Here is a 16,286-nt window from a genome sequence, read left to right on the forward strand (position 1 = left end):
TCCAAACAGATCGTTTACAGAAGGGGCCTCTATTTAAAGAAGGAACTGAACGTTCAGAGCTGTTTTCTGGCCTTAAAACGCTGCCGACCGGCTGTTGCCTTTCAAAGAGTCAGGCTTTGTCTGGCGCGCTCGAGGACCAGGTTTGACGCCAGGCTCTCAGGTCGACGCAGTAGTGCGAGGGACTGAGCATCGTGCAAAAAATGTGCTCCTCTGTTTGCCCAAGATCAATGAATCCCAGCAATGCTGGGTTCACGATAGCTTGCCTTAGCCGTGGCAGTTTGGACCATCTAGACTTGGGCAAAATTCATCTCCCTGTGGTTCTGTGAGCGAGACAAGCTTGCAAACCAAGCAGATGGAAGGAGAGCTTTCAGGTAGGCTTTGTGATCTATGTATAGCCTAGAGAGAAAGACCTTATGTGTAAAGGAAGCCTTTTAGGAGTTAGAGGAACATTTAGTACTGGAGAGCTTTGGTACTTCAAAATCACATCAGTGGCATCCATACAGACTCCAGGGAGGTTGGCTCTGGTCCTGTCATCTAGGTGATTTCTGTAACAGTGTGAAGTGGCCTATTATTGTCCTAGTTACAGGCCCCCACTGAAAGTGTGTGCCTACAGTTGTCCAGTGGCTTATGAGTTGCATCTAAATGGTGGCTACCCTACAGGAGTTGGAGTGGGATTTCCAATACCTTGGGCTTTGGACTTGGGTACCCTCATAGGCATATAACTTTCAGGTTTTTCGTGGAGAGAGTTTGGATCACTGGGTGCCATGGCTGAGGTGGAGGTGGACGTGGGAGGAGGAATGGTTTCACATGTGCCTGGAATGGGAGATCTTGTCTCTCACAGAAGAGCAGTGTCCAGCCTCCTCAAGAGGCATGGGCCATGGGTGACCTCAGAGGAGACAGTCACCAGTGGTAGGCACTTCTAATCCACTCCTGCTTGGTAGAGGCTGTAATCTCCCCTTTGCCAGGGCATCAAGCAAAATCCATCCATGAAGTCTCACCCTGGGTGGAGACTCCTTGCTTAATAGCTGCTCCTTTCTCTTTTGCTTCTCTCATGTCTGTATGCACACACACAAAAAAAGGTTATACTGTGTCTGTGGCCACCTTCTCCAAGCATTGGGTAACGAGGCTACCTTCAAGTAAGCAGAAGGGCTCTTGGGCTGCATGAGAAATTTGCTACTGGAAATGGGAATGTGGTTCTCAGTGACTCTGGGCATAGTGTGCCAGTAAGCAGGAAGCGTGGGGGGCCTGTGGCAGTGGAAGGAAAGGATGTGGCCCAAGAGGACTCTGCAGTGGGAAGCTGTGACCTGTCTGTCCCCAGCTTTTGGTAAAGATGTCTGTTGTGGTTCTGTGCTGCCTGCTTTGTGAGAGAGAAAGGGATGAAAAAGCCAGTGGTATTTCCTGTGATGGCTTAGTTCTGGGACCTGGAAAATCTCTCCTATATTGCACAAAATTCTGAATCTAGTCCATGGCAAGGCCATCAGCTTTGCAGCACATCAGCCTTACCCTGGGCCATGTGATGGGCAGCAGGCACCTTCAAATTATTCAGCAAAGCCAGGATTTGAGTGGGCTGTCTAATGAGCTCCAAGCCAGATTTCCTTAGGTGGAGCCTTGCAGGTTATCTTTTTTGAAGGATGGCAGGAGAAGGGAATCTGAAAGGCAGCTTTTCAGCTTGGTCTCTCGGCAGTCTTTCACCTATGACTTCCTTGCCCTGGCTGCTTTGTGCATTGAGCAGCCGGCCACAGGCGCTGCGTGTCCAGGGGAGATGACCTTTCAGAGAGGGGAGCAGGCTGGAAAGGCAGCTTCCTTCTGGGGGAAAACCTCTCTTTGTTCATTCTCGGTTTTCAGGGCTTGGCCTGGGGCGGTCAAAATGGGACCCTTGTCCTCAGAGGGGCTCTGGAGGCCCCGTTTCTCATTAGCAGATTCAGTTCATTCAAAGGACCCATTTCTTTTCAGCAGGGAGGATTGATATGCAAAGCACCGTGCAGATCCCAGCCCTACTGCCGTTCCGAGTGGGGGTGTTTATGGCTGGACATGTCCTGGGAGCAATCCCATCTTTTGTTTGCTGATCTGTTCCTGCAGGGCTTAGGGAGCCCCCGTGTCCACTCCACGTTCCAGTCTGAGATGTGTCTCCAGGCACCACCAAGTCCAAGCCAGGTCCAAGGCACCACCCTTCCTGGGGTGGAAACAAAGACTCACTCTCTGTCAGCAACAATTTACACTCTTGGTGCTGCAGAGGGGACTCTGGTCCATCACCCAAACTCCACCAGGGGAAGGTGAGGTCCTGGCACAGGAGAGACCAAGGCAAAGCCCTGTGATTAGCCATCTGTTCTGATCACAATAGCAAAATCTCTCATGTTTTTTTGCCCCATATCACAATTTAAGCTTGGAAAAAATCCCCTACGCACTCCAATAGGTGTGAGAAGGGGGAGCACATGTGCATGTTTTTATTATCTTTTTCCCCTCCATTGCCTGTAATGCCAATTTACCATCCCAGCCACCGGCTTTTCTCCACTGTGGATGCTACTCCCCTGAGCCAGGCCTGCCCTGGTGGTCAATTAGCTGGATTACATCTTCTGCTCAGTTCTGGCCCGGCAGCAGAGCAGCGCTGAATCTCACCCTGCTTTCCTTCATCTGCTGCAGCTTCGGCTCCAAACAGCTGGAGGTCGGTCCCATCCCCTACCCATGGCAGGGGCTGGGGCAAAATGGAGGAGAGTGGGAGGGAGGAGGCTGAGTGGCTGTGGGCAGTCTCTCATGGTGTGGTCGGTGTGGCTGGAGAATTCGAGACGCGCTGGGTTAGGCTCTGCAGATAAGGGATTGATGACACTTTGCAGCTGTAACTGGAACCTGCTAATCCTGCCCTGCTTAGGGAAGGGAAAACTGCTCTGCAAGATAAGCCGAGAGCGGATTGCTCCAGCCTGCTTTAGCATAGCTCCCCAGCATCAGCCTGCTTCGTGGCCAGACCAGGAGCCTGGTGTGGGGATGTGTGGGCTGCTCAGTGGGATGTGTGTGTGGACAAAATTTAACCGAGCTTTTCCAACAGAGGAGTGCCACTAAGACATGGTTGACCCCTTTGTGCCCACAGATTGGGTCTGGGGTGATGGGTTGTTTGCAGAGTATTATTGGAGGAGGTGAAATTAATTTGCTTAATTAAGTGGAGTTGTGAGGGTTTGGTGCTCCAGATGGATGTAGTAAAGATGGGCTTGAAGCTGCTGTAACTGGAAGGAGAGGAGGTGTTTTGTGCACCAGTGGGGCGGTTGGCTTGGCATTGCTTGGCTTGTTTTTAATGTCTACAAGGACTTCTAGCCTGCTTTCTGCCACTAAACCACCTCTGTTCAGTGATCTGCTTGTGGTGCAAGAGGTGCAAGCAGCTCTGGCTTTTTTGCCTACCTGCCTCCAAATCTCAAGTGGGACTGCTGTAGCTGGGATTTTTACTGCTGAAGCCGATGGGAGTTGACCACAAGCCTGCATGGAGCATCCATGAGTAGACCCAGTTTGTGGAAAGAAAAAAATCAAAAATAATGTAAATTCTATCTGCAGTGCTTCGTCTGACCACAGTGTAGCAGCAACTGAGTGTGCAGGGGCAGGGTCAAAAGTTTCCATACCCATCTCAGCCACTAGCCACTGGTCAGCAGGAGGAGGATGCAGGGGAGGACTGGAAAGACAAGCTCCTCAGTGTTCATTTCTCAGGCAGGCACATTTGTCAGGGAATCTGGGTTTTTTGGTAATGACTGCAACATTGTGCCTTATTTTTGTGGCTATTTTGGATCATTTGGGGGGGATTTTTTTGTTTCCACCCCAATATCATGTTAGTGATGATTTTCCAGACCTTTTGATCGTTTTGCTGCCATATCCTCGCTCGCTATGGCAACCCTTCTGGCATTTGGGATGGGGTTGGGAGAAAACTGGTGCAGACTCTTTGCCAGTGCTATGAAATACATGTCTCTCTTCTGCAGCTTCCATGGCACATGCAGGCTGCATCCTCCTGAAGTGATGGAGAGCTGCTGCTGGGAGCTGAGAAACTCTTTGGCATGTGATAAATTCCCTTCTCCCATTTCCCACACCCTAAAATTACTGTTGGAGGGTAATTCAGACTTTTTAAAAAAATTTGGGTTGGATTCAGCAAAGACTTTTCCTCCCTCAAAAGATGGCAAGTTACTGCTTTGGTTGTTTTGAAATTGACCCAAGTTTTTATTAAAGAAAAAGAAGGAGGGGAAAAAGGATAACGTGAATGGGAGATGATGGGATGGGATGGAATGGAATGGGATGGAATGGGATGGAATGGAATGGAATGGAATGGAATGGGATGGAATGGAATGGAATGGAGTAAACCAGGTTGGAAGAGACTTTTGAGATCATTGAGTCCAACCTATCATCCAACACTATCTAATCAACTAACCCATGGCACCAAGCACCCCATCCAGCCTCTTCCTAAACACCTCCAGTGATGGTGACTCCACCACTTCCCTGGGCAGCACATTCCAATGGCCAGTCACTCTTTCTGTGAAGAATTTCTTCCTAACCTCAAGTCTAAACCTCCCCTGGTGCAGCTTGAGACTGTGTCCTCTTGTTCTGGTGCTGGTTGCCTGGGAGATGAGACCAACCCCCACCTGGCTACAACCTCCCTTCAGGTCCCTTCCCTTGTCCCTTTTGATTCAGAAAACAGTTTTGATCTGAATTCAGGCTGTGATATGAGTTTACAAAACTGATAGTGGGTAGGAGAGTGCTAGGGGAAGTGCCATTGTCTTGAGCATCTGATGCTTCTGCTCTTGGTCATGGCCTTGGTTGGGTTTCCAGTAGGGCTCGTTAGCTGTAGCTGGAGTTGGTTTCTGGGTCTACATGGACCATTACTCTGAGCTGATGTGACTTGCTCCTGTCTCCATGGAATTACATACCTTATCACACTTAGGTGTGCTTTATGGACTTGAAGGAACACTTCTCCACCTTGGAAAGCATCTCTCATGAAACAGTTGAAGTGCTTTGTTTCCAAACAGCCCTGATAGACACTGTATTGAGAAAGGAGATGGGCTTGTGAGGATCTGGGGTAGCTTTGCGGCGCTTACAGGTGCAAGCCTCTCTCTTTGATTTGTTGCTGAGATTTGGGATTTGATTTATGACTTTAGGCTGTGAAAAGTGGTGATGGAAATGACCCATCAGTTTCACAACGTTCCTCCTTTTTCTGGAAAGGAAAGAAAGAAATAAGTAGATGCACAAAAAGCCATTTTGCCAGCTGAAATCTTCCTTGCTTCATCTCATGGCAGCCTGTTTTGGAAAATCTGAGTGAAAAATCTGTTTATCCATTTGTAAGTTTTGGAAAGGTTGGAAAGGAGGAGGGGAACTTTTATGTTGATCGTAAGAACAAAAAAACCAACCCTCAACTTCTCTGGATTCCTGCTTTCTGAAAAAGTGTGTGTCCAGGCATTTGGAAGTTTGCAGCTTCCATTTATCTTGGAAATAGACATTTGTGTTTTGGTGTTGATTTTTATCGTGGCTTTTTGCAAACATGGTGAATATGATCCAACCAACTTAATATCAAAAAGTGCTCCACCTTGGTTACAAAGATTGTTGATGCCCCTTGAAGGTGGACACTGTGTGCTTTGCTGAGGAGACACATTGCCATCTCTTGCAAACTGGCAGCATGAAGACTCAGCTGGAGGTGCTTTAGTATCCTTCACAGAGCTCTGAGAGTTCCTTTATTCCTCCTGAGCGTAGGGTCTTGAAGGTGACTTTGTGTTCAAAGAGGAGACCTGAGACACTGGATTTTCTTTTGTGTCTGGGATTTACTGTTGCAGAAGAAAGTAGGCTGCAAGTATACCTGCCTAGGAGAAAAAAGTGGAGTTTAAGTGGGTGCATGGGGTCTGGGGGCTTTTGAACACAAAGAAGTTTGGAAAGAGCAGCTCAAGCCCATCTGGAGAAGAGAAAGCACCAGGGGGACCTAATAATGACTTCCCAGTACCTGAAGGGGGCCTACAAGAAGGATGGGAAGAGACTGTTTGTGAAAGCCTGTAGTGATAGGATGAGGGGCAATGGCTTCAAACTAGAGAAGAGTAAATTTAGACTGGATTTTAGGAGCAAGCTCTTTACCATGAGGGTAGTGGAACACTGTGATTCCAGCTCTCCTGGCTTGGTTGTGACTGCATGTATGAGTATCAGGAGGATGTATACAGTGAGCTTCAAGCCATTTCATAGAAGTGTAGAATGGTCCAGGCCAGACGGGACTTCTAAAAGTCACCTAGTCCAACCTCTCTGCAGTCAGCAAGGGACATCCTTCACTAAATCAGGTTGCCCAGAGCCCTATCAGGGTGTAACTGTCCTCAAATGCAAGTCAGATACAGGAGCATTTTCTTACCAGGTTCAATGCTGTTGATCTTCACTGCTCACAAATGTAGAGTGAGGCTCCAGTGAGTATTGAGATCAGTTTAAAATAAGGTGATTCATGACTGGTGGTGTTAGCACAGGCATTCACTGCCTGTGACTGTCGTGACTGTCCTCTTGGCTGGCTGTTGACCTGGAGAGTTAGAAATATGTTTAAGGAAAACCAGGGAGCTCTTGTGACTCCTGAAACTGGATCTTCACAAGCCCAAGGGACTATTACAATGGTGGTTAAATTCCAAAAGGTCAGAAGAGGGCTGAGGTTAAATGTGTGTTTCAAAGCCTGGCTGTGGGCTGCATGAGTCTGGGCAAGAGTTTTTGAGCTGCTGAGGAGAAACTTCTATGCCTTTATCATCCATGCCAGCCTGGAGGGGCACCCACCTGTCCAGGAGAGGATTGAGACTAAACCTTGTTTATCCAATGTGTGGGTGATGTGTCCATGCTTCAGTGGCAGATGAGTGCCTTGGTGTGGAAGGGGGCATCTTACCATGCTTGATGAGAGGATAGCGAGAGCAGCCAGCAGTGCTCGACCAGCATGTCAAGCGTCTCTGGTTTCCCCATGGGAAAGTCACACCAAAGGCCAGCTCACAGACTGAGCAGAGGAATTTTCTGCCTCTCTGGAAACTCTGTATTGGGTGAGTTGTTCTCCCCCCTCTCTGTACATCTTAGGCACAGTGGAGGCAGGAAAGAAAACCCTTCTGAAAATCACAACCTAATTACTCCCATCTGCTCCAGCACTGCTTCCCATTTCTGCCTGCCAGGATGCTTGTCTCTGATGCTAAGTAGCACATTATTTTCGATAAGTTGCAATCATTTACTTGAAATCTCCTTCTCCTTTAAAATGTCCCCCTGGAAAGGCAATTCAGCAAGTGGGGAATGGGCAGAAACAACCACGAGGAAACCGGACCAGAAGCAGCCCAGCTTGGGCAGGAGGGCAAGCACTCGTCCCGCACTCATTAAACCTCACAGTGGGTTTCTTTCGAGGGTGGGCTTGTTTAAATGTCCAGCTGCTGCAACCAGCCCTGTGTCAGCAAACAAAGCTGTGGAAGCCAGGTCCTGCAGTTGGGAGGGGATCTTAACCAGGCAGTCACAGCGAATTCCATGGAACTATGCTTTTGACTACTGAAAGTCGATGGAGAGTTGAGGATCCAGTGACCGTGCTGGCTCTGGAGGATCTCTTCTTTCATCGTCAGTTTATGTTGTCATTCGGTGTCTTATTCCAAGATGTCCCTGATGCATCCCTCAGGAGGCCGTTCCTGTTGCTCCACCTTGCCATAGCCTCCTCTAGTGTCTTCTGCTTCATCTTTGGCTTCCATTCTCAAAGTCCTGTCTGGCTCCTAACTGTGGTGAATGCACACATGCAACAGCACCCAAGGGGAGACATGAGGGTGAGAAACGGTGGTGAAAGCTGTACCACTGCAGCTGACGTTCCCATGCTGGGAGTCTGGCTAGGACAGGTTCCTGCTTCCCACATTCCTTGAGGTTGAGGACTCTGACCACAGTAGGAGAAAATGCCCTTTCTAGCAGAAAGGTAGAGCTTGAAGGTTTGAGCATCCTTTTTGATTGTCACTGTTGAGCTACAGTCTCCTGCTAAGCTGTCACCATCAAACCTCATCACGTTTGGTTGCCTTCCTGATGTTGTTCTGCCTCTGTTGCCTGTGCACCTCCAAGCTGGAAGATTTGGAGGGGGTGGACATAAAAGAGTTGCTAAGCTGAAGCGTTTTGGGGTGGTCTTGGAGAAGAGAGGTTGTTGTATTTATAGCTCCTGTGCTGATCTGGCTTCTCAGGGTCTTTTGGAGGAATGCTTCCAGGAAAATGGAGTAAATAAAGCAGGGAATGTTGGTGATAACTTAGGAGGACCAGGAGGATCCTGATACCCACCTTTGTGGATCTCTTGGGTATCTTCACAGCCCCAGGCCATCCTCTGGGGTGTAGTCTGTTATGAAGGCATATGCCAGCACTTTGTTTGGCAAAAGCTGTTCCTCCTGCCTTGTACCTCCCACCCTGGATATATGTCAGACTGTGTGGCTGCCCCAGCAGTCATGGACACGAGGCACATATTGGGTGCTGGCTGTCCACCTCTTGTGAGCATGGAGCTTGCTGCTCTGCAGGCACTCCTTAGAGCTACCAGGGTTGGTGGGAAACATCTTGAAGCATCTTAAAGCTTTGGTGACTTGATGCAGTTCCCATCCTGTGTCCCTGAATTGCAGGGTAGGGAAGGAGACAGGGAGCTATCTTTTGGCTTTGTCTCCTCACCTCATTCCTAGAGGCCAGTCCTACCACCACCTCCCCATGGCCTGTATTAATAGCCACACCACTGAGCCAGCCCAGGATTGGGACTTCAAAGATGATCTCTACACACGGACTGTGTGTTCCTTAAGAGGGAAGAGAAGCAAGTGTGTGAGCTGGGAGCCATTTCCCAGCTGCTAGAATAGATCTCCATGACCCTGGTGACGTCTGTGACTGGACTGGTGGCTTGGTGGTCCCCAGCTGCTGGCATTGGTACCAGTGACCCTGCTATGACCATGCTCCTCAGTTCCCTTCTCTGGTCAGTGCTTTGCAGTGGTGCAAGCAGGGGCAAGGCACGTGGCTTGGCTTTGCATTTTAAAGTACATATATGTATTTGTGTGTGCATAGATATGTTTTATATATAGATATATATATAAATGGATTGGGAGGCAGTGGGGGACCTTGGTGAGGGCTGAGCACCCTCTAGTGGCATTCGCCACCGCTCTGGGGGCTGCCAAGCCAGCAGGAACGCAGCCAAGGACAGAAAGTCTTGCGTGAATTTTCCTCACCCCGGCTGCCAGTCACTATCTTTCTTTTTGTTCTTCCCTTCTCCCCCACCCCCCATCTCTTTAATCGGGATCAGCACATGATGGGGCCTGGGAATGCCAGGGCAGACATGCTGGGGATGCAGCTGGACTGCCAAGGATCACTCTGCTTTATTTATTATGTTTTGATTTGGTGGGAAAGCCACAGTGAGGTAGGTGCTGCCTGTGTCAGCCCACCCTGACCCCCCACCTGGCAGAGCAGGAGCCACATCCTCTCACAGGGTGCATTTGTGAGGGTGAAAGCTGCCTAGCACCCCAGGCATCCTGGCAGGAGGTACATTGGATCTGGGCTCAGTGATGGGAAGATTAAAAAGGTGCTTTTAAATAATCATTTTGTCTTCTCCTCGGCTGAGCACAGCCTTTGAGGGATAAATAGACAGCATCCGTTCTGCTTAGCCACATTGGCCTTTCCATTTATTTACTCCCCAGCCACGTTCCAAGCAGGCAGCCAAGTTCAGGCCATCCCTGTGTGGTCCCAGCTGGGTTTGGGTCTCTGCTGCAGGGATGACTGTCCGTCCGTGGGGTGCTCTGGATGTGCAGCACAGCCGGTGGGTGCCGGTCCCAGTGTGCTGCGCAGCAATGAAGCTCAGGGGTTACGCAGCGCTTTTCATCAGGAAACAGCTCTCTAAACATAAACTAATTAATCACTCGTGCCTACCTGTCAGGTCAATGATTCCTGAGATTTTTAATCTAAAAATATTTTCCCTTTTGAAATCCAGATGCACCTGTTTTGGCAACTCCACGTTTTGATTTGTTTATTTGGGGACTTCTGATTTATTTTATGTAGTGTGGTGGGTTGTTTTTTTTTTCACCTGTGTTGCTTTGCATTTGGGCTTTTGATGTGCTTTAATTTAGTGGTGTTTTTTCTGTCCTGGAAGAATAGTGAGAGGATCTTTCCTTTTTTTTTTTCCCCTCTATAAAGTTTGTCTCTCACATTCTAGCACCACTTCCTTCTTGTTAAGGATTTTGGCTACATTTACCTCCTACTTCAGTTTATAGACTGCATGCCCTGAACCATTTTCTTGATGGAATCCGAAACCCCTCGGATCTATTCACTGGTGAAGCGTGTGGCTGGGTGCCAGCAGTGCCATGGGAAGCCTCCCCCAGCCGAGGGGAGATGCTGATCCTGTCTCCTCAGGGCTCAGCAACTGGCACCCAGCTCCAAATTTGACACCATGCCCTTATCCCTCCATACAGAAATTATTCTTTCTAGTGTGGAATTGTTTATTCCTCCCTCATCTTATTGGCAAATGTACTGTTCTTGAGCTTTTTTCTAGCTTTCCTTTTTCCCTGACCTTCCCACCTTTGTGGGCAGTGGATGCTTTAATCACAAAAATGTCAATAAATGCTAGAGTCTGGAAAAGAATATTTTCAGTAGAGTTTGAGGCTTTAAACAGAACAGATTGTTTTAGTGTTAGCCAAGTCTCTCACCAGGGTCTTCTACTTGTGTTTTACACTGATAGTAGCTCAGCTTAGGGTTGAGGAGGATTATGCTTAGTATATGGCTTTTTGCTTCTTATTTCCAACTGGTTTTAGACTTTTCTTTTTAATGATGAGGAGAATCTTTTGCTCTTGTTTTCCCTGCAGATTTAGGGGGTCAAATTCATCTGGAGTGTAAGCAGACATGGTTCTGTTAAAATCCATGCAGCATTGCCCAGCTCTGGATGTGCACCAGTACGTCCTACGGGGGAGTGCTGAGGGTGTTTGCAAAGTGCTTTGAGCATCCCATCCAGAGATGGGGAAATGCTTTTAATTCCTCTTAGGATATGACTTTTTTGTTCACTCATCAAGGATTTATTTGATTTATTTTGCAGCTGCATACACCTGTGCATGGGTGCATGTGGAAATCTCAGGTTATATTTAGAATCACAGAATCAATAAGGTTGGAAAAGGCCTCAAAGATCATCAAGTCCAACCTGTCACCCAAGACGTCATAACTACTAAACCATGGCACCAAGTGCCACGTCCAATCCCCTCTTGAGCACCTCCAGGGATGGTGACTCCACCACCTCTCTGAGCAGCCCATTCCAATGGCTAACAATTCTTTCTGTGAAGAACTTTCTGTGGTCAAACACAGACTGTGGGGGAATGCACATAGGGTAACTCTGTCCTTCAGGCCTGTGAGATCCTGAGCAGTTGAGGTGCTTCCATTTTTCATTGTTTTTTTCCCCAGGAAAGCCCTTGTAGAGGAAGGACTTTTACTCAAAACAATAGTTGAGGCGGGGGGGAAGAAATTGTCTCCTCGGTCACTCTGGGAGGATTAATTTACTGCTGCCTCTCTTCTCAGTGTGGTTTAGACTTCACTGGAATGCCCAAGTTCCAAAACAGAAGGCATTTTCCAACGAATTAAATTTATCTTGTATGTTTTTCCACCACTTCTTCCACACTGTGGCTGAAAGCATGGCCTTGCAAGGCCACTCCACCTGCATTTAACAATGAGGAAACTGAGCCACAGTCAGCCCTGGGCTCTCCCTATCTTCCTCTGCCGTCTGAGGCTGATGCAAATGGTGTGGGATCAGGCCATAAATGTCACGTTGGGTGGCATTAGAGTACCCTAGGGTGAGCTGAGGTCTGGGCTAGAGACTTCCAACTTTCCATCCCATACTTGAGTCAGGACCTGAGTCTGGCAGCAAGAATTGATATGTTTCTTGTTTTTATGATTGGTGTCGCTAGCAGTTGTGCTGCATATTTGAACACAAAGTGTAGCTTTCTGGGTTACCTCTGCTGTAAGCGCTCTGATGGTTCTGCCCTACTTCTTCCCTGATGGAACCTGGTGTGCCCCCCTCACTGCTGCTGGGCTGAAGAGCCATGGAGCTGTGCTTGGTGATGAGCACTTGGAACACCAGGACTCAGACTTGCCTGTATGGGTACCCACGGAAAAGGAAGAAAAGCTCTGTTAATGGGCACTGAGCCCAGCCCATCCAACTAGGCTGAGCATCCCCTTCCCTGTGCTAAGCCCTCTCTCCCTTTTGTGTCTCCTGCAGTGCTGAGTATCCGGGGAGCACAGGAAGAGGAGCCCACGGACCCCCAGCTGATGCGGTTAGACAACATGCTCCTGGCCGAGGGGGTAGCAGGCCCCGAAAAGGGAGGTGGCTCGGCCGCCGCGGCTGCCGCTGCCGCAGCATCAGGAGGAGCCGGCTCCGACAACTCGGTGGAGCACTCCGACTACAGAGCCAAACTCTCCCAGATCCGACAGATCTACCACACGGAGCTGGAGAAGTACGAGCAGGTAACAGGCTCCTTTGTGGTGGAGGCAGGGCTGGTAGGGGTGGAATGGTGAGACCAGGTTCTGGAGCAGCTAGGAGAGCCACCATCCATTGCCAGTACTGTGACGTGGATGTGCACAGCCTGGATCGCTACTGACATCTATTGTTAGGAGCATACAGGCAAATGCAAGCTGTTGCTTGCCTTGCAGTGAAACCAGCTCCTTTAGGTGTGGGAGAGTTACAGGGGGGTTTGTACTGGGGTGCTGTGCAAGAGGAGGCTCAGCACAGGTTGCCCCTTTGGGTTTCATTTTTCGCTCTTTCCCTAATACCTTGCCAAAATTTGCCCTGAGAAAAGGGAGTCCTCTTCAACATGCTGGCTCAGTGCAGGCATTTTTCCAAACAAGGCTTGAACTAAAATCTTCCCTGAATATATTTTTCTGCTTGAAGAGTTCTTTTTCCAGAGGAGAAAAAAAATAGAACCATTTTTTCTCCTGGAAAATTATTTGTTGGAGAAAAGTAAAAGCAAAGCTGTGGGTCCTGAATGCAGCTATGGGTAACAGTGACAACTGCATGAAAAGCTTCACAGGCCAACACTCAAACCTTATTTCTTCCAGACATTTCACAGAGCTCTTCTTGCTGCTGTGTGACTTGCCCTTGTGATTAATGTGATTTCTACCCTGAGGTTGTGGTTTATTGAACGTGAGCAAGGAAGGATCCCTCTTTTTTGGGGTTCAGGGCAGGCTCAGCAGCCAGAGGCCAAGCAGCATTTTGGGTCTCTGGTTTAATGCCATCTCTGCCAATGTGATGGGGCTGCAAGCAGCCCCTGAGTGCTGGATGAGCCAGCCCAGCCCGCATTTTAACTGGTTAACTGGATGTGTGGTTAGGCTGGGGCATGTCTTACTCCTTCAGGTGCCATGTTGCATCTTCAGATCTACACCTAGTGTAGAACCACCTTAAATATGTGTCCCTGGGTCAGGGTGGCCAGGCAGAGCTCTAGTGTTGGGGAAGCTGGGTGTGATCACACCATAAAAGGCCTTTCGGTAGAGGGTTAGAAGAGGAGGGGGTTGACAGGCCCCAGGGAGCAGGCAAGGGGGTAGGTTGGATAAATGACCTTTGGTGTCTATCCTCAGCTCTCTCTTGCTGTCACTTCCTCAAGGCATGGAGACTGGGTAGTGTGGCACAAGGGAGCCTGAGCCATCTCTAGTGGGTAGGAGTGGAGAGCATGTCAGGACTTATCTTTCAGCCCCTAGGCTGAAGAGGGAGAGAGACACCCTATGTCCTCTGCCGCTTCAGCCCAAGGAGAGACCCTGTCACAGGCTTCAGGGAAGGACCTTCTGCTCCTTCTTTCCCTTGGTTGAGAGCTTTTATTGTTTGATTTTCTGATTTTGTTTCTGCATCATTTTTGCTCCTCAAAGGGACATCTAGGTGAGAGAAGCCTTTACCCTAGCCCCATGGGGTGAGGTGGGCTGCATCTTTCCTTCTCATAGCTGAGGACAGGGTTGATTTTGGCACCAATTTAATTTGCAAATGACTGTGTCAGTCCACATCTCCAACATCATCACCCACAGTCCTGCAAACCCAGGGTTTGGGGTTTCTCAATCTCCACTTCCCCTCCCTCCAATCCCATTGTTGGTGGCTGAGGTTGCTCAGTGCCTGGCTTCTGACGGCGTCTGGCTGCTGCTGTGACAGCACGGCGCTCACTGGCAATTTTGCCTTTATTGCTCTTTATTTCACGCCAAGAGGAGATGAGCTGAAATTGCTTGGGCTTCTAGGAGGCACCTGGCTGAGAGCTCACCCTGGGAGATGGGAGCTGTCTGCTAGAGCTGGTGATGGGCATTTGGAGGGGCTCTGCTAGCCTCAGGGATGTCTCCTTGTTGAGACTGAGCTGTGGATGTGGATTCAGCTTGGAAGGGTGGGAGGCAGTAAGTCAAATCTGTGTCGCTAGTCCACAAAATCAATGTTTTTCACTGCTAGCCCCTTTGCTCCCATCATGGGGTACTGGGGGCACTGTCCTTGCAGTAGCTGTGTCCCAGGAGCACTGATCAAAGGCTTCTTGAGCCATCGATGTCTGAGTGCTGTTCTCAGCCTGGTTTCTGGGGCTTGGTTCTGGGAATTAGGGAATCCTATCATAGGTGTAAGGTTCTTATGGGGATGGACAAGAGGACAATGAAGTGGCTTTCATCCAGCCTCAAAATTCCTCTGTCCCCCTCTGACTTTTCTCACTGCCCTGTCCTCACAGCACAGCATGGGGACAGCAGGAGCAGCCAGGCAGTGCTGTGCCAGCAGCAAACTAATTGGAATTATTACCTTCTTGCCCTTAGTTGTCAGGGCTCCTGCCTCACTCAGGCTTTAATTATTATCGTTATTTACTTCTTATCTGATGTGCTAAGAGCACAGAGCAGTGCTGTTGTCTCTGAGGGCTGCACCTGTGAAGCACAAGGGGCTCTGCATGACATGGCGTGTGGGGGGCCAGCTAGGGCAGCAGGAGCAGGGAGAGCAGGTAAAGAATCTTTTGGTACAAGCAGTCTTATAGCAGATACTTCTCCCATGAAATTGTCTGCAATTATCTTTAGTTCTCCTTTTCACACCCAATAGTGATTGATTCATATTTTTCTACTTTTCTGCTCAAAATCTGTAACAAATTTTAAAGGCACAGCCTAAAACTACCACAATGAGATACATCAACAGCTCCTCCAGTCCCATCCAACAAAACAATGTCTGCGACTTGCGTCATGCCTTAAGACTGGCCCATGGCTTCACCTACCTTAGTTCCATCTATCACAGTATCACAGTATCACTTAGGTTGGAAAGGACCTCGAGGATCATCGAGTCCAACCTATCAACACAGACCCCATGACCAGACCATGGCACCAAGTGCCACGTCCAATCTCCCCTTGAACGCCTCCAGGGTCGATGACTCAACCACCTCCCTGGGCAACCCGTTCCAATGACAAATGACTCGCTCGGTGAAGAACTTCCTCCTCACCTCAAGTCTAAACCTCCCCTGGCGCAGCTTGAGGCTGTGTCCCCTTGTTCTGGTGCTGGTTGCCTGGGAGAAGAGGCCAACCCCTTCCTGGCTACAACCACCCTTCAGGTAGTTGTAGAGGGCAATGAGGTCACCCCTGAGCCTCCTCTTCTCCAGGCTAAACAATCCCAGCTCCCTCAGCCTCTCCTCATAGGGCTTGTGTTCAAGGCCTCTCCCCAGCCTTGTTGCCCTTCTCTGGACACGCTCAAGTGTTTCGATGTCCTTCCTAAACTGAGGGGCCCAGAACTGGACACAGGACTCAAGGTGCGGCCTAATCAATGCAGAGTACAGGGGCACTATGACCTCCCTGCTCCTGCTGGCCACACTATTCCTAATGCAGGCCAGGATGCCATTGGCCCTCCTGGCCACCTGGGCACACTGTTGGCTATAATGCCTGAGAGCAAAGAAGTTGGCTCCTGCCTTTCTCAACATGTTTGTTGGGAGTCTTTCATGCCTCCCATTTGGTAGATGAGAAAAATGTCTGTCTTCCCTGAGAGCCAGCACACTCTTGCTCTGGGTTTGCCCTAAAGAGCCTCAGCCACTAAGGCCTCCACTTGTGTCACCTCTCAGAGCAGCACTGCCTCTGTACTGTCCTTGACACCACGGAATGACCTTCTGGTCCTGGGGTTCCTTTTGCTTTTCTTGCCCTTCCAGGCATGCAACGAGTTCACCACCCACGTGATGAACCTGCTGCGTGAGCAGAGCCGGACCCGACCTATCTCACCAAAGGAGATCGAGCGGATGGTGAGCATCATCCACCGCAAGTTCAGCTCCATCCAGATGCAGTTGAAGCAAAGCACGTGTGAAGCCGTCATGATCCTGCGCTCTCGGTTTCTGGATGCACGGTGAGCT

The 16,286-nt window shown here is 49.3% G+C and overlaps 1 protein-coding gene across 2 annotated transcripts in view; it reads left to right on the forward strand.

Annotated features, from left to right (window-relative positions):
• The window catches only part of PBX1 (PBX homeobox 1), a 137,459-nt gene that overhangs the window by 94,865 nt on the left and 26,308 nt on the right, over positions 1 to 16,286 (forward strand). For both annotated transcript variants that reach the window (XM_068141506.1, XM_068141507.1), the window contains exons 3-4: positions 12,188 to 12,432; positions 16,089 to 16,279. In XM_068141506.1, the coding sequence (XP_067997607.1) occupies positions 12,188 to 12,432; positions 16,089 to 16,279 (436 nt within the window). The remainder of the gene's footprint in view (positions 1 to 12,187; positions 12,433 to 16,088; positions 16,280 to 16,286) is intronic.

This window comes from Melanerpes formicivorus, unplaced genomic scaffold (genome assembly GCF_026170545.1).
Source record: "Melanerpes formicivorus ecotype bairdi unplaced genomic scaffold, bMelFor1.0.p_v2 SCAF_7, whole genome shotgun sequence".
Taxonomy (NCBI): domain Eukaryota; kingdom Metazoa; phylum Chordata; class Aves; order Piciformes; family Picidae; genus Melanerpes; species Melanerpes formicivorus.